General features: G+C 37.7%; 1 protein-coding gene across 1 annotated transcript in view; it reads left to right on the forward strand.

The window, feature by feature from the left end:
* The window catches only part of TMTC2 (transmembrane O-mannosyltransferase targeting cadherins 2), a 242,120-nt gene that overhangs the window by 122,704 nt on the left and 103,029 nt on the right, over window positions 1–16,387 (forward strand). Inside the window, exon 3 of the mRNA XM_030238179.2 lies at window positions 14,892–15,720. Coding sequence (XP_030094039.1) covers window positions 14,892–15,720 — 829 coding nt within the window. The remainder of the gene's footprint in view (window positions 1–14,891; window positions 15,721–16,387) is intronic.

Here is a 16,387-nt window from a genome sequence, read left to right on the forward strand (position 1 = left end):
CATCTGTGCTCCTTTCTGGTAAAGAACTTTATTCTTACAAAATCCTTAGACATCCTACATTATTCTCTACTCATCTACAGTAACTTCAAGAATCTTAATGCACATTTCTGCTGTCTCACCACTTTCCCCCTGATGAAGCTGCCCCTATTGTCACTCTTGTGTTTGTAGAACTAATCTGCTGATGTCCTGAACCACTTGTAAACAAACAGGCATTTGATGAAAGATTTTTTCGGGTTACATTTCTTTCAGGGTTTTTTTTTTTTTTTGGTTGGTTGGTTGGGGTTTTTTTGTTTGTTTGGGTTTTTGTTTGTTTTGGTTTTTTGTAAAGTTGGACTCTTAAATCGTCAAAATTGGTTATTGAGTTGTCTTTTAAGAAACTGATTAAAACCCAATAATTGAATCTGGTGGGGGAGTAGCAGGTCATGAACAAGTGTACTCAGCATTTGCACACTGACACTGCAGTCTGGGGCTGGTGGAAACCCTTCCAGGACTGTATCCTAGGTTAGATCTCAGGCAAGGCAGTCCAGCTTTCTGGACATGCTTTTTAATCTCTGCTCTCTGTGGAGCTAAATTTCCTTCTACGTTGATTTTGCTTGTGACCTTAGAGAAATGGAAGATGCTGTACGCTGGTTGATCTTTTCTCTTTGAAAAATCAAATCTCTCAGAAAGACAAGTTGGCCTTTTATTTAATGAGGTTTCTTTCTGTCAGGGTCAGTGACATTTTTAGAACAAAGGGGAACCTCCCTGTAGAAAGAATAGTTTATTGACAGTAGAAAAGAAAGCACCTCTTTGCATCTTGAGAAAGAACTGCATCCAGTTCCAAATTGTGTGTCAGTTTTCTTAGCATTTTCTGCTTTAGATTTTAGGCCAGTAATGCCATCTCAGAGTTCTGAGCAATGTCCTGTCTGGATATTTCCATTAAAGAGAATGCACCAAGAATCTTTAAAACTTTTTTTTTTTTTTTTTTTTAAGTAGAAAAAAACTCATGAAAGAGACAGCAGATTTCTGTGTGATGTATATTCAAATAATTGTGTTTGAAAGCAGGTTTAATCCTTGTCTACTGTCATCCTTGAAAGGGAAAAGCCTCTTATTTTTCCCTTGTTGGATTTTTGTGGTCTCCTGTAGGTCTCTAGAAAAGTCTTCAGTTGTCTCTGAGATGTAGTTTCCTCCTTTTCTTAAGCCTCCTATTTCCATCCTCGTGGCTCATTGCTTCCCACAGCTTTCCCTGTTGAGCCCTGCACTGCAGCAGCATTTCACAGTTTGGTGCTCTCTGAGAGCAAGCTCCCTCCTCCTTCCCAACATCCTGTTGAACCAGTGCATAATTCCTGGTAAGACAAGCAGCCAGTAAGACAAGGAGCCCAGAGCCCTTTTGACAAGCCACAGCCCTTTAACAAAACATACACGTACGGTAGACTGTGAGTGGTGAGCTACACACTTGTAACATCTGTCCCAGAGAGATTCTCAGCTTTCACAGGAAAAAACCCCAAACCAAACTGATATATGTAGTCATCATGGTTTTGGCTAGTGCTTAAGAATGTAAACCTCTTTAATCTGGGATTTCAGAAAGCAAGTAACAAAAATTAAAATGAAGTGGGTTTTCTAGCCTTCCACTTAATTCTGTGATAAGATTCAAAGGCTGACTCTGGGTTTGACTGAAGTGAGGTCAGCCCCAGCTGTTAATGCTCTAATCCAAGGAATGCCTGTTGCAGGCAGTAGGAGGTGTTCTTAATAATTTAACTCTTGATTTAAACTCCTTTTTGTTTATACTTGTAGTGTGTGGAAAGTATGTAAACCTTGGCCAGGATGCAAAGAAGGAAGTACGGACACAGTTGATTCTATACTGTCGCATTACCCAAGTCCAAAAGTTGTGTCTTAAGGTCTTGTTCATCTGTTGCTTGCAGCTGAACTGGATCCCTGCATACCATCCTTACCCCCTTTTAGTCATACACTAACCAGTTTATGAGCAGAGTGTTTGTAAAGCCTGTCCAACCATGCCTGTTTCCTTCTTTATCGTCAGGATGTTTTGTTCCTCTTGTGCTCTAGCACATCAGGGCTGCTGTACTGCACTGAGCAATGAGAATATGCTCAAATAGATACTAAAATACTTATTCAGTGAGATGGCATGGCTCAGGTCTCCTCCAAAACAAAGGACTCAAATCATGTGCAGTTGTGGCAGTCTTTGGAGGAGGATGTCTGTATTGTCTGGAGTCTGTCACAGATAATGCATAGAGACTGAAATGCAGATATTCTGGTTTTCTTCTTAAAAAGGAGGGTTTTCCATAATTCTGGAAAGTTACTGAGCAAAAAGGAAGGAAAATACATTGTCTGCTTAATTCTTCTGTTTGTGAAATTAGGACAAGTAAGCCTTGACAAAGTGGTGGTTTCTGTGGAGCCTCTACTTTAAGGCATTTCACTTTCAAAAGTTTGAAATGTTGATACTTTTAAGCTGGTGGGTGATTAAAAATGGATTTTCATCATTGTGATGTTTATATAATCTTCATAGTTTTCATCATTTGAGTATTAAAAACATTAATCTCAGAAATCACCGCATACAAACAACCCAACTATACAGAGTTTGTTTCAAAGAACTACAAATTCTACTACAGGGTTATCTTTAGAGTTTAGTTTCTGTTTAGATATATGAATTCTAGAAGATACAGTTTTTAATAACTGGAAAAACTTCAAGGTCCCTTCATAGAGACTCCTGAAAAATTTATCAATTGTCATTTCTGTCCCAGAATGTATTTTGGTTAATGATTTTTATGTACTTCTGTAGGCAAGAAGGAATTTTAATTAAAATTGTAGGTACATTATTTAAAGTGTTAGTCTTTTCAGTCAGATTTTTCATCACTAAAATGAATATTGCTAGCCAGGTAAATCTATAGTGTGATTATTCCTAGTCTTTTAAGGTTATTCTCATTTATTTTTCCTCTAAGCAATGTCAGGAAATGTATTTTGTTCATTGATTGGCACATTTGAGAAGAACACAAAGACTAACACCTTCTGAGTTTTTTTGCTGCTCTGAGAAACCTAATCTAGTTGATGATGGCCCTACTTATTGCAGGGGTGTTGAATTAGATTGCCTTTAAAGGTTCTTTCCAACCCAGACTATTCTGTGAGTTTGTGAATATTTACATGGGCTTCCTGGGATGCAGTGTTCAATCCTGTTAGATTTTACAGCACACTGGATATAAAGTGGTGGGCAGCACCATTTTGAAAAGCACTGTTGCATTTCAGGGTAATATTTGGCAAAAGCAGACAGAGAAAGGAGTGAGGGGCAAAGAAAGATGAAAATAAAGTCATTGGTAGCTGCCACATAGGCTGGATAAATATGCAACAGAAGCATGCTGGATGACAATTTCCAGATAACACAGTAAAAGAGTTCACTGCTGTCTGTAGCACTCAATTATTTGTATAATAGATACTTTTTTGGGGCAGAACCTTCTTAAATTCCATAGAAAGCACAATTACAAATTCCTATTACTGTTAGGAATACAGTATCTGAATTTAGAGGCAGTATGGGAGGATTAGTGCAAAAGGAGACAGAAGGTGGTTAAGCAATCTGCTTAGTGTCATTCAGCATATCTGTGTCAGAAGCATCTCTGATCTGTTATCAGGTGCATTTTGTCATGGTACTTCCAGCAAAACTTTGAAGAATTTTCACTTTGTGGACTGATTTGAGAGTAACTACCATCTATGAGGTAGAGATGTAGAAGGTTTCCTAGGAAGACTTAAGGTGTTTTTGACAGGAGAATGATGAGCTGATGAAGGATCTGTGGGTTGGGCAGATGGTTTGAAGTGCCGACAAACACAGCAGTGAAGTTCATCCTGCTGTCTGAGGAGTATCATAGAGTTGAAGATGTGCATACTTCCAAGGGACAGGGAAATATGTCACAGCTTTCTGAAAGATACAGAAATTTGGGCCTTTACTGTCATGACATCTAGGCAACCTGTGTAGTGACCCTGAAAACAAGCAGCTGGTGTAGAATGAATATTTAGAGCTGTCACGTGGGAGGGAATTTTGTGGCCATGTAATCCTTCTTTGTGCATGATAGCTCAAGGACTTCTTGTTTATTGTAGACTGTGTATCTTCTGTTCAGTGGGACTTGTTTATTTTTCAAGACTTATAAAAATGAAATATTACTTCTTGAAGTTTAACAGTTATAACTGTCCTTAGATAAATATTTCTGTTGTAAGTTTCAGTTTGCTGAAGAAGCAGGGATGGGTGTGTGGTTTTTTACCGTGCATGGAAGATTGCAGTTGTCCTAGTGATATTCTTGGAAGTCACATTTTGGTAGGCAACATCTTTGGTAGCAGTCATGGTTTAACAAAGTTAACAGCTTTCTTCAGCTTCTTTCTATTATACAGTGCTCTCTCCACTGGGCTGACACAATGTCACTCTGCACAAGGAACAGATCACTCTGGAAACAATAGTAAAAAAGAAACAATAAAGTTCCCCAGGCATCATTACTGTTTAAATTCTTCTATTGTCAAGAAGCCACAATCTAACTTTACTCATTAGAAAAAGGCAGCCTGAGTCAAAATGCTACATTTTGATCATACAAATTCTGGCATACTGTGCTCCACTGTCTTCTTCCCACCTTCTCGCTGGCTTCCTTCCTTAGCAAACTCAGTAATTTAATCTGAAATCCAAGGTGGATGTTTTCTAGCATGACAAGCCCTTATGTCCCCATCACATGCATAAAGATTATGGCATACAGTTTACTGAAAATGTATTTATTTTTAAGTCATTATTAGAGGTTGCATGTAGCTTTGATCTGGAGGTGGATTAAGGGGAGTCTTCAGGTTTGACTGTAACTGAATTTGAGCCATCAGCACCCTTAGTGCTCCCCTGCAGGGGTGGGTGCTGCACAGGGCAGAGAGCTGTGGGTAACTCAGGCCTCTCCTGAGCTTGCTGAGGAAGGGTACCTCTCTGCTCTTTCATTGTGTCATTGCCAAATTTGACAATGTCTTGCTTCAGGCCACATTTTTTTTCTTGTTTGCTCTATGGCTGACCTTAGGCAACTTAGTTTAGTTAATTAAACTTTACTAAATCTTTTTATACTGAATTGTGTCTGTCTGCTAATCCCTACAGATCTGTGTTTTACATTTGAAAGAACTTATTAAAAAATGAGCCAAAAACTCAAGATAGGAACAACTTTGAGGATTTTTCCTTTGGTGGTTTTACTGTAGGAGCAATGTTCAGTGATGTGAGTGTCTGCATAATGTAACACATCCTATTCCAAATCTTGCCTTTTTTGAATTCTTGAAGAAACCCACACTCATTAAATAGCTTTCTGTTATGATAACTTGCAGAGAGGACTGCTATACTTTAGCCTTCCTACTGAGTGACTTCTCATTATAAATCATCTCTTTATGGCTCAAGAGTACTGACTGCACTTCCAAGCTCCACTCATTAGTGAGAGTGGAATGAATTTAATAAGAGCTGGCTGTTTGCACCAGAGCCATGGCAAGGAAAGTCTGTTGCATTTATGTCCTTGATGCCCAAAGCATGTTTGTAATGCACTGGACCTGAACAAACCAGGAATTACCAAGGCTAGCTCTGTGTGTTTGTGTGTGTAAATGTGGATGAGTACATGCAGGCAACGTGATTTCTGTTTGCACTTCTTCCTTTCTTCTATTTTGTCTATATAAAATGAGAAATATATTTAAAACAAAGGTTTTGATAATGGTACTGAATGTATTTAAGAAAAAAATAATTTTCTTCCTTTCTTCTAAAAGAATATGTAATTTTTCACTTCTTTTAGAGAAGCTGGATTGTTTTACAGGTAGACTTATTTGGTCATAGATCATTACCTCGCAGGAATTATTAAAGATATTTTTTTCCTAAGCCAAACAAGATAACTCTGCAGGCTTTCAGGTAAGTTCAGTATAATTGGTTGAGGGTTTCAGCACACCTCTTTCAGTACCAGTAACTGACCTCTTCTAAGCACTTCACCCCCTAACAGTTGAGAAGTAGCTTTGTATTGGTTCACAGGAGGTTACTATTAGCTGTCTTATTTCTTCACATTAGCTTAATGGAGAGTAATGACATTCCATGTCATGAAGTAAGTTTTGTCATCCACATTCTGCTTCACCATCTTTAATCTCTCTTTATTTGAATTATTGAAAATTTGGTTTTGTGATATGAGGTCAGTAAATGCTTTACCTTTTACTCTGTCTCTGATTCAGACTCTCGTAATGTGCTTTGTATTTTTAAAAGGCTGTGCTTAAATATCATTTTAAACACATCTTAAAAGGATCCCTAGAATAAGGGGGGAAAGGAATTAACACCAATGTTTTTTATATTGTTTTCTTCATATTTCATGTATAGGGAAACAAAGTAGAGGACATCCTCTTCAAGGTATTCTGTTACTTTTATCAAACATGAGGTTGAGGAAATTTTCTATTGAAGTGTTTGCAGTTTTAATTATTGGCTAAATGTTTTTATATTTGAGCATTTTTACTCCTGTGATATCTTTGCAGCACTCTTCACTTCATCATTGAGCAGTAATTACTTATGTAGTTAGCCAAGACTGCTGCAAAAAGTTTAATTTGTTTTCTCTATTCATTTTCAGATAGTTTTAATTGCCATTTCTGTCTAGTGTATTCCATAGGGAATGAATACAAAAAGCATCCCCAGTAATTAGCATAGGAAACAAAAATCTCTCTCTTCTTTAAATTAGTCTTTGACCATAACAAATCCTATTAAAAAGCTTGCAATATAATGAAAAAGGGAAACAAATTAAGTTCTTATTAAAATGGTAGTTTTCTCAGAATTACTTCTCAAGATAGCAGTACTTACTAGTCAGGTCTTACAAGCGTTCATTGAAGTTCTTTTTTGAGGTGCTCTTTCCTTGCTTCTTTGGTTTTGGGTGTTTTCGGTGGTTGGAGGTTTTTTTGTTGCTGTTTTTTACTCCAGTGTATTACTCTTCAAACTTTCAAGCACATATATCCAGAATTTAATTGCTAGTGTTTCATAACTACTTGGTTAGGTGAGACTAGGTTAGGTGAGAAAGGAGGCGTGTAGGTGTGCTTCAGACTGCTTGTTTTGACTAGGAGTTTGGGAGAAGTTCTTGTCAGTACACGTGGGACCAAAGCTTTTCATCAGTGGTGGTGACCTACTACTTGTCAGCATTCTTTGTGAATTACCTTTCATCTGCTCTTGGTGGGACTTTGAATCTTGAAGGTAGGTTGTTCTCACTGGAAGTCACTTTTGTTAAGGCTTTCCAAGACTTAGTCATTGCTGTGTTGCCTTTAGTTTCTCCAGTTCTTCGTGCTACCCATTTTTTGAACTGTGATCCTAGTGGAGCATAGAAAAATGAGTAAGTAAACAGAGACTGCATCCAAACTGCAGGAGATGTCCTTCAGGCTGCTATTTATAATAAGCACTGCATCTGAAATAAATGCCCAGTAAGTGGCTGATACTGTGAAGTTTATACCTACTCCTAAAGGGTACTGTGTTCAAACATTATACTTAACTACTTGGGAGTGTCTTTTGGCCATCCTAGGGTACCTTTTCATAAATAAATACATTTTGTGGGTGTTGTTTTTAAAACAACATTTTAGTTAGAACCTAGCCTGTATTCAGTTTGTCCCACAGATAGGTTCTGAGTCACTTAACAATCTTTTCCTTATCTTGTTAAACTGCTAGATCTGAAAATACAATAACTGCACAAAAATCAGCTTTAAATATTTTTTGAAGGAAGTAAGTGTCTACTTGATCTTAAATGAATCTTCCTTAATAGTATCCCTTCTGAGTTAATAAGCAGGCTCTGTGTTTTGAATGGACTTTCAATACTACTTGTGCTTCTCTTTGAAATGCTGGTTTTTAAGCTTTACTAGAAGAATTGCAGTTAAATGTTCAAAATTGTAATGTTTGGGGGTTTTTTAGGAGTATAGTTTCAAGACTACTTTGCTGCTGGTTCTTTTGACATATTTTAAAAGTACAAGTAAAACAAATCATCTTGATTTTTTTTCAGTAGGCAAACAGAAAAATAGAAAACCCTTCACTTAAGATGCTGGTTGTTATCCATGATCCACTCTAAAATCCTTTTATCTACTGTAGCAAGTGACTGCTGTAAACTTGATGGGCTTCCAGCTGATAGCTGTTATACCTAGAGAGGTTGTTCTGTCAAACCTAAACTTGCTATTTATCCCATGTGCAGAAATTGGTTATTGGTGACGTTCTTCCAGTTGCTTGGTAAAGTTGCTTAGTCATTGCTAAAGGCTAAATCTGGACTTTAATGACATTTTTGCTCATAAAATCCATTGGTCAGTATGTGTCCATTTATATTCTAACAGTGTGTGTTTTCCCCCCACTGCATATTAAACCACCTCATAGGCTTTAGTTTTCCTTTATTGCCCTTTTATTAATGTAGGAAACATAAAATGTACCATTACAATTTTTTCGTTAGGTTGGTAGGATTGCAGTCTGTGCTCTTAGGAGCTATTTTATACTTTCTTTCTTTTTTTGTAAGCAGGGCAGTACATTGTATAGAGGAGGAGAAGAAACTGTTAAAAAAAACCCCTGCATATCTATCTGTTCCAATAAGCAGAGTTTTAGTAAATTGTATTGTCAGGTCAAATTTACTTAATGTGAGAGTGGACAGATTATTTCACGTATCTTGTAGGATGTGTTTTCATTTGTAGCCTCAGTACAATGTTTATCTTTCTAGCAGTGGTTTAATAGAGTTGCTTGTGATCTATGATGATCCCTTATGCTTCTCTGAAGATGAGCCAGTTACTTGCTCCACTTCTGTTACTTGTGTACCTTTAAGCAAACAGTGTTGCCCCTGCCTTTTATGCAAGTTTATTTTTCTTAACGTTTCTCTGTTATTTCAAAATCATTTTGAACATACTTGTGTGTTCAGTGAGCTCTCATTGTTTTTTCTAGCCTGGAAAGTGCAGCACTCTTCCTTCTCTGTAAAACCTCTGGATGAGACAGTACTTGTTAAATGAAATGCAGATATGATGCCCAGCTGCCTACCTGTGCAGTGGTAACAGTGGTCCTGGACAGCATCCCTGAGCAGTCTGGCAGTCCAGGAATGTCTTTTGGTCCCAATGTCTTTCTAAGCTCCTGTCTAAATTTGTGCTGCTGCAGATAGATGGAATAACTCTCAGTAGATATCCATAGCATCACCATTGTTACACAGCATTTAGTTACGTGGACTTACAGAAAGCCTTCCTTGCACTGATCACGAAAACAGATTTATCAAGCTGCTGTATATTCATACTGAAATTGGCCAAATATAAACTTCCTAACACATAGTTGAGTATTACAAAGCAGGCATTCTTTATTGCAGTGCTGGGCATTTGGAGGATCCTTCCACTAATCAACACTTCCTGAGAGCTGGGTAAACAGAATTCTTATCACACACACTAATCATTAGCTATCCTCACTTCCTTGATATGTATGTATTACATTATTTACATAGTCACAGCCCTTATCAGAAGTCCTTTAATGGGTCTTTGTGATCTTTAGTTTTCTGCAATGCTGGGTGTCCTTTTCAGGTGACTTTTCTTCACCCCCCCTTTTGAGTACATGTGATATCATTGTTTTGCTTTGTCAGCCTTGCAGAGCTGAGCTGGTGTCCTGCTTGTGTTTTGCATAACTTCTGTTTGCCTAAGTTACATCTTTTGTCTACTTCTCCAAGGCTTTGTTGTTGTGTTCTCCTGTCCGTATCAAGTCCTTCTGCTCTTGTACTATCTCCAGTCATTCATGCAGATTCTGATCTTAATGCAGTCTGTCTTTTCTCCTGTAGTCCTTATAACAATTCTTCAGTGAAGAGGTTAGAGTCTTTGTGGTTTTGGATTTTCTTTTTTTTTTTTGTTTTGGTACTTAAAAATTCATATGAAAGAAAGAAGGATTTTACAGTAAGACTTTGGCAATATTAAATGCCAGTATTTACAACTCAAATTAATGTAAGGTAAGTCATCAGTAGTAGTAAGGACTGTTTAACTTGTGCTACAGGCTAATTACAATAAAATTATGTACAGATAATCTTTAGCTGTTTTGTGAATGCACTTCCTTATTGGAGAAAAACTGTGTGGGGTCTTAACACTAGAAATAAATGTCATTAAATATGCACAGTTGGTCCCAATATTGGACAAGCTGTTAACAGAGTTCCAGCTCTGAGGAAAAACACACCTTCAGGTCAGTTGTTGCATCACCAGTGAAAATGAGTAAACCTCATTTAGTGGGTCATGCAGGCAGGAACTGACGGGGCAGGTGATCAGGCAGCGTTAAAGGCCACTTCCATCTCATACTGTGACCCAGCAGGGGTTGTAGCAAATAGCTTCATTCCTGGTGGGATAGGTTTTTGAATTGTAGTTTGGCTCCGGCTTGGCAGATCTGTTATCCAGGAACCTCTACCTGCTGTGGGAAGATGATGCTGTAAGTCTAGTGATCTGGCAGCATTTTACTACTTTTGGAAGTCCCAGTTTTCGAGCCAACATATATTTGAGGAACTCTAATTTGGAAAAAAAATTCCTGTGAGTAATGCCTGATGACACATCTTCTTTCATCTCTCTATTTTCTGAGTTCTAAGAATAACATTTTGTGTGTGATGATTTTGATTTCTTCACTGTCGCAGTCATGTGCCATATTTAATGCTGTTTCTGAAATGGACAATGTGAGGTTAAAAGAACAGTGTATTTTGAAAATGCTTTGGATACTACTTAGGTGATGACTGAGTTTTGGCAGTGGCTGCCCAATTAAGAAATCTGCTGCAGTGCCTTATTTAGGGCAATATAATGAAGTGAGGAATTAGGATTTAATGCAAGGGAAATGTGCAATGTGGGTGGGTCATGCAGATGGATTTTGGTAGGGTGATGAAAAAGATTTCCACAGTCAGAAAGACTAAAATTGCAGTGGTGGTACTTGCCTGTTAGCAGGCAGGAGATATGTTAAATCTGATCTAAATCAGTGCTCATTTTTTTTCCTCAGATGAAAATGGCTACTTTTGAAAGGTTAGAGGATTTATGGGGGTGTCAAAACGTATGGCAGATGGGCTGGATTAGGACTCATGAGTATAGTAATCCAAATCTTTTCTGCCTAGCATTACAGAGGATCTCTCTGCTCCTGGACTGCACTGAATGCACACAATCAGATCAGAGTAGCACAGGCTGTCAAGAGGCTCAGAAGAGTTACTAGTGAAAGTGCTTGTCTGAGCAGAGTTCATTTTCAAAGCACTTCCCTTTGCAGGCAAAAGTCTGTTGGGGGACTGGCTGTACTATTTAATTTTAATAAATTGCTGGAATGGTTTTCTTCCAAAGCCTTAAAGAAAGTAAAGCCAAAATATGTGCTAAACCTTTTTCATTATCTGTGACTATATTAGCAGAGAGGGATAAAAGCTATGCAAATATCATGAATGTTGAGAAGAGAAAAAGGAGAATGAATTTGTCTTTTCCTTCTAGGCCAATCCTGTCTGTGAGATTTGAAAACTGAAAACTAAAAAAAAACCCAAAAAAAACAGAAAGGAAAAAGGCATCCTACTTTTAATTGTTGTGACAGACATTTAAGTGTTAGGGACAGATTTTTCTGCCTCTAGACTGAGCCTTCTCTGAAATTTGAAAATTCACAATGGTGGGTCAGTGTTATACAGGTTATTGCTAACTGTGCTTAACTTGGAGGTTGTAAAAGGTTGTAAAGCTACAGACTATTGAAAAGATCCATGTGTGAAATCTGGGGAAGAATGCAAACCATTTGTATCTGAGGCAGCAACAGGAAATTTGCACTTCACTCCTGATGTCAGATAATTGAGTTTAAGAATCTACCAGAGCTCAGTCTCCAGTTGACTAGTGCCTTACAGCATGATGAATAATGATAATTATGCTGGGGTGGTAAACCTACTCATATCTCTCAGCTCTATGAGTGTGTACTTAGACATTTCATTTGAAAATCATGCAAAATGCTTAAAACATAGTAAAAAAAAAGTTTTGTTACGGCATGATGCACAGATCTGTATATGGTTTTCTTTGTAAAACCTACAAGTGTGAGGATCCAGATATTATAGACCTTAGGTGTAAAGCTTAAAAGAGAGGCTGCAAATAGTTATTCCAGCAGTGGAGATTGATTAGCTCTGAGCTACAGATTGTTAACATTTTTGGGATAGGAGCAAGAGGCAAACTTCTAGTTGTTAGTATTTGGTTAACATATGAGGAAGAGCTGAAAGTTTTTAGTCAGTTTCACGATTATCCATGGGGAATGACATATATGCACTCACATGGTTTTATCAGAGAACTTTGTAATGTGAACTTTCTTGGCACTTAATTGAAAAGTTCAATGGTTAGGAGTTCAGAAAAGTGAGGTGGTCTTCCAGTTGTTAAGTAAGTATTAACAAAATAACAAAGCGGCCTAATCAGTCCATGGAAGCTCACTTTTCATCTGTTAATCAAGTTTCACTTCCTTAATATTTGGGGTATCTTAATTTTTCAAGTGGTATATAGCCTTCCAGAAAAGACTATTTCAAACTCAAACAAACAAATAGTATCTTTCACTTCCCAGCTTCTTTCTGGGAAGAGATTCATGAGAAGGATGTATGAGAGAGCAGATAAGTCACGCTTAACGTTTGGGAGTTGTTTATGCGTATATTTGAAGGAAATGAGTTTGAAAATTATTGAGCCAGAAGGGTGAGAAGAAAAAATTTCATGTAGAAAACTATGATGAGAATGAAAGGACAAGTTAAACCTGGGGCATGACATTTTGCTGTGGGGACATACATGCAAATCCATGAAATCTGGATAATCTTTTTATTCCAAATGTAAACTTAGTTGGGAGTTTCAGTGATAACAGTGATAACAGCTTTACACTACACAGCTTTATAACATTATAAGCATTTAAATAGTTTTGGCAGGCATGGATGAAACCATATGTGAAGTGAGTTGTAAGGTATTACCCAGCTTACAAATAAAAGTAAGTTGTTCTAATAGGCTTTCCAGGGAATGTAGTTATCATGATGTGTAGATGAGGGTTTTGGATGATATATTACCAAAACATTTTGGATTATCCAGAATGTAAAAAAGCAAGTAAAATCAAACTGGTTTGATTAAAATCAAATTAATATGGCAAATTAAATCTGGACCCAGGCTTTACTTAATGTATAAAATTGCCAGCATTTTTTACATGTTTGCAATCCAAGTGCATGAATGTTTCCATTACAAATTTGTTTGTTCCCTACTAATGCCTCCATTAAATTCCATAATGTGGCATAACTGAGTGAATGAATCTGATGTTTAATATTTTAAACTTTACAAGGAGGAACTCTGTAGAAATGCAAAAAGGTATAAATTTCTTCCTGATACATTATAAGATAAACTATAAATTATCATTATTAGACTGTGTCTTCTTAGTAGAATATCAGTAAGCTATAAAAAACTATTAGTAATTTACCTGAAATGGAGCAACACAATCATCTATAATTCATGATATCAAGGGTTGATCCCACCCACAAAGAAGAAAAATGAGTTGTTTTGTAGAAATAAGATAGAACATTCTACTGTGAGGTTCTGCTTATGAATAACTAAGCACACATTAAATAATCATCCCACAAATGTGTAGTGTGAGATGGAAAAAACAAACCTAATAAAATGAAAAATGATTGACAAATAATTCTTTCTAATAATGGGGGAAAGATAATCAAAGCACTTAATCTGTATGTGTAACTAGTTGGCAAATAGGTTTTTTTTCTTTCCTTACAAAAGGCATCTGAGAAATCAAAATATAAAACCCCCATATATTTTAGCTTTTACAGAGGGGGAGAGAGAGAGAGAGTAATGTAAACCAGCTTTAATTTAGGGTGCCCATGGTAATTGAGAGCAGAGCTTACCCAGGAAGCAGCTTCTGCTGGAAAATGTTCTGTTATTCCATAAATAAGTGCAGATACTTCAAGTTGCTAGCATGATGACATTGGTAGGTGGAGTGAGCTGTTTGCTTCCCACAATTTTATTTAGATGCATATGAAGATGTGAAAGGTTTTAGAGTGTTTATTATGTGAGTGCTAGAGGAAAAACCCCCAATGTATTGTTTGGCTCTGAGATCAGAATCATGGAATTGTTAGGGTTGGAAAGGACCTCTGGAGACTGTCCAGTTCAAATCCCCCTGCCAAGGCAGGGTCACCTAGAGCAGGCTGTCCAGGAACAAATCCAGGGGGATTTTGAATGTCTCCAGAGAATGAGAATCCGCAACACCCTGGGCAGCCTCTTCCAGTGCTCTGCCGCTCTCAGTGTAAGGAAGCCTTTCCTCAAACTGAGGTGAAACCTTTTGTGTTTTATAGAAAACCAAGTGGGACTTTCAGTAGTAGGTAGAGCTGAAGGCTCCAAGTTAATAGGTAAGAGCTAGGAGACCTAAATATGGAATCTGCCTCTGTTTTCCTCTCATGCTTTCTTTGAAATTTTTATCAGTTCTCTGGTGAAATGCCTCAAAGTCTCTGGGAGAGACTTTGATTGAAGAAAATGCATCTGGAACATCCTTTAGACTTTAAATCTAGCTAAGGCAAACTCAAACAAGTATTTTGGTCACAGCCAGAAACAGAGAAGGGATTTGGGAGATTATGTAGGAACTAGTGTAAGATTCCATAAATTCCTCTCACATTAGAGTTTCCAAAGCATTATACAACTAAATCCTAAGCAAGGACTGACAGCCCTAAAATATCTCAGGCTAGAGTGTGATGCATTCTTGATAGAGCTGAAATGAATGAGTCAGTTCCTTTAGTCTGTATTCAACAATGTACCCCAACATGGGGCGATCCAAATGTCAGAGATGGAGATCTGTTGTGTTTGTTTCTATTACTGAAAAAGAGTTCTATCAGATATTTTCTTGGTTCTTTTTTGTGTGTAATTTACACAACTAAATACCTAGTGTTGATTTATGATTTTATTTTTTCTTTCAGAGGAAGAATTTGACCCTGTTCTTCAGCATTGGTTTATTGACCTCCTGGGGAACTGCACTGCTGGGTGTTCGCTTATACTGGATGGGCAACAGGCCCCCAAGTTTTTCTAATTCTGACAATCCAGCAGCTGACTCAGACAGTTTTCTCACACGTACCCTGACCTTCTTTTACTTGCCAACCAAGAACCTCTGGCTGTTGCTGTGCCCAGATACCCTCAGCTTTGACTGGTCTATGGATGCTGTGCCTCTTCTAAAAGCAGTCAGCGACTGGAGGAATCTACACACTGTGGCCTTCTATGCAGGACTCCTCCTCCTTGCCTACTTCAGCTTGAAGGGCTCCAGCAATGAGAGAGAATTCAATGGGAAAACTGTAATGAATGGCAAGCAAAATGCTAATGGGCATAGCTGTCACCCAGAGATGGAGTACAAGACACTGGAGGTGAAGTCAAGCTTTGCATCAAAAGAAGAGAATGGCCTAAAAAAGCATGAAATTCAGAAACTGCAGCTTCCTTCAACCGAGAACATTGTCATTCTGTCTCTCTCTTTGTTAATAGTGCCCTTTGTTCCTGCCACCAACCTGTTTTTCTATGTTGGCTTTGTAATAGCAGAGCGTGTGCTGTATGTCCCTAGTATGGGCTTCTGCCTGCTGGTTACAGTAGGTGTCAGGGCCCTTTATGTCAAAGCCCAAAAGCGCTTTCTGAAGAACTTGGTTTTCTGTTCCACTGCTGCATTAATTGTTTTCTATGGACTCAAGACTGTTGTCAGGAATGGGGACTGGCAGAATGAGGAGATGCTGTATAGGTCAGGGATAAAAGTAAACCCTGCTAAAGGTAATTTTTGCTCTTTATGGTGAATGCTTTACTTACTCCTGTCTTTGCCTTTGAATTGTCTAATTTTACTAGCAACATCTAAAGAGAATACTTTAAGAAATGTCATTTCAAGTTGCAGTGGTATGTGCATTAGTAAAAAATGGAGAAAAGCAGGAATGTGTTTTGATTAGGTGTTACAAGTTTGGCATTAACATGGAGAAAAGGAGACCCTAAGGTAAGGGGATACTTTCTTTTTCAGTGGTATTAGTTCTGTGTTTTGAAATTAAAGATGCATTATTAGTATTATAGAGCCCACCCTGGTGTTTTTCCATTTGGAGTCTGGTACATAGCACGCTAATGAACATTTTTTGTGAGTTTACCAAATGTTCTGTTTTCTCTGATTAGAAAATATAAGAAATAGTATTTCATGTGATGCAAATGACGTCAATACTGCATAATAAAAATGAGGAAATGAGGTCAGGTATAATTCAGCCTAGGAAATGACTGTAGTTCCACCTGCCTATGAGTACTGTAAAGAGTTATTGTCAAATACTTATGCCTTCCTGTTCATGTGTAAATATCAGCTATTTGTAACATTGCCCAGCCACGTCTCAAAGGTTTTATCTATGCTGTAATGAGATGTGACCACAGCTAGTGTAAACATACCCAAACAGGCAGTAAACCTGCC

This window comes from Serinus canaria, chromosome 1A (assembly GCF_022539315.1).
Source record: "Serinus canaria isolate serCan28SL12 chromosome 1A, serCan2020, whole genome shotgun sequence".
NCBI lineage: Eukaryota > Metazoa > Chordata > Aves > Passeriformes > Fringillidae > Serinus > Serinus canaria.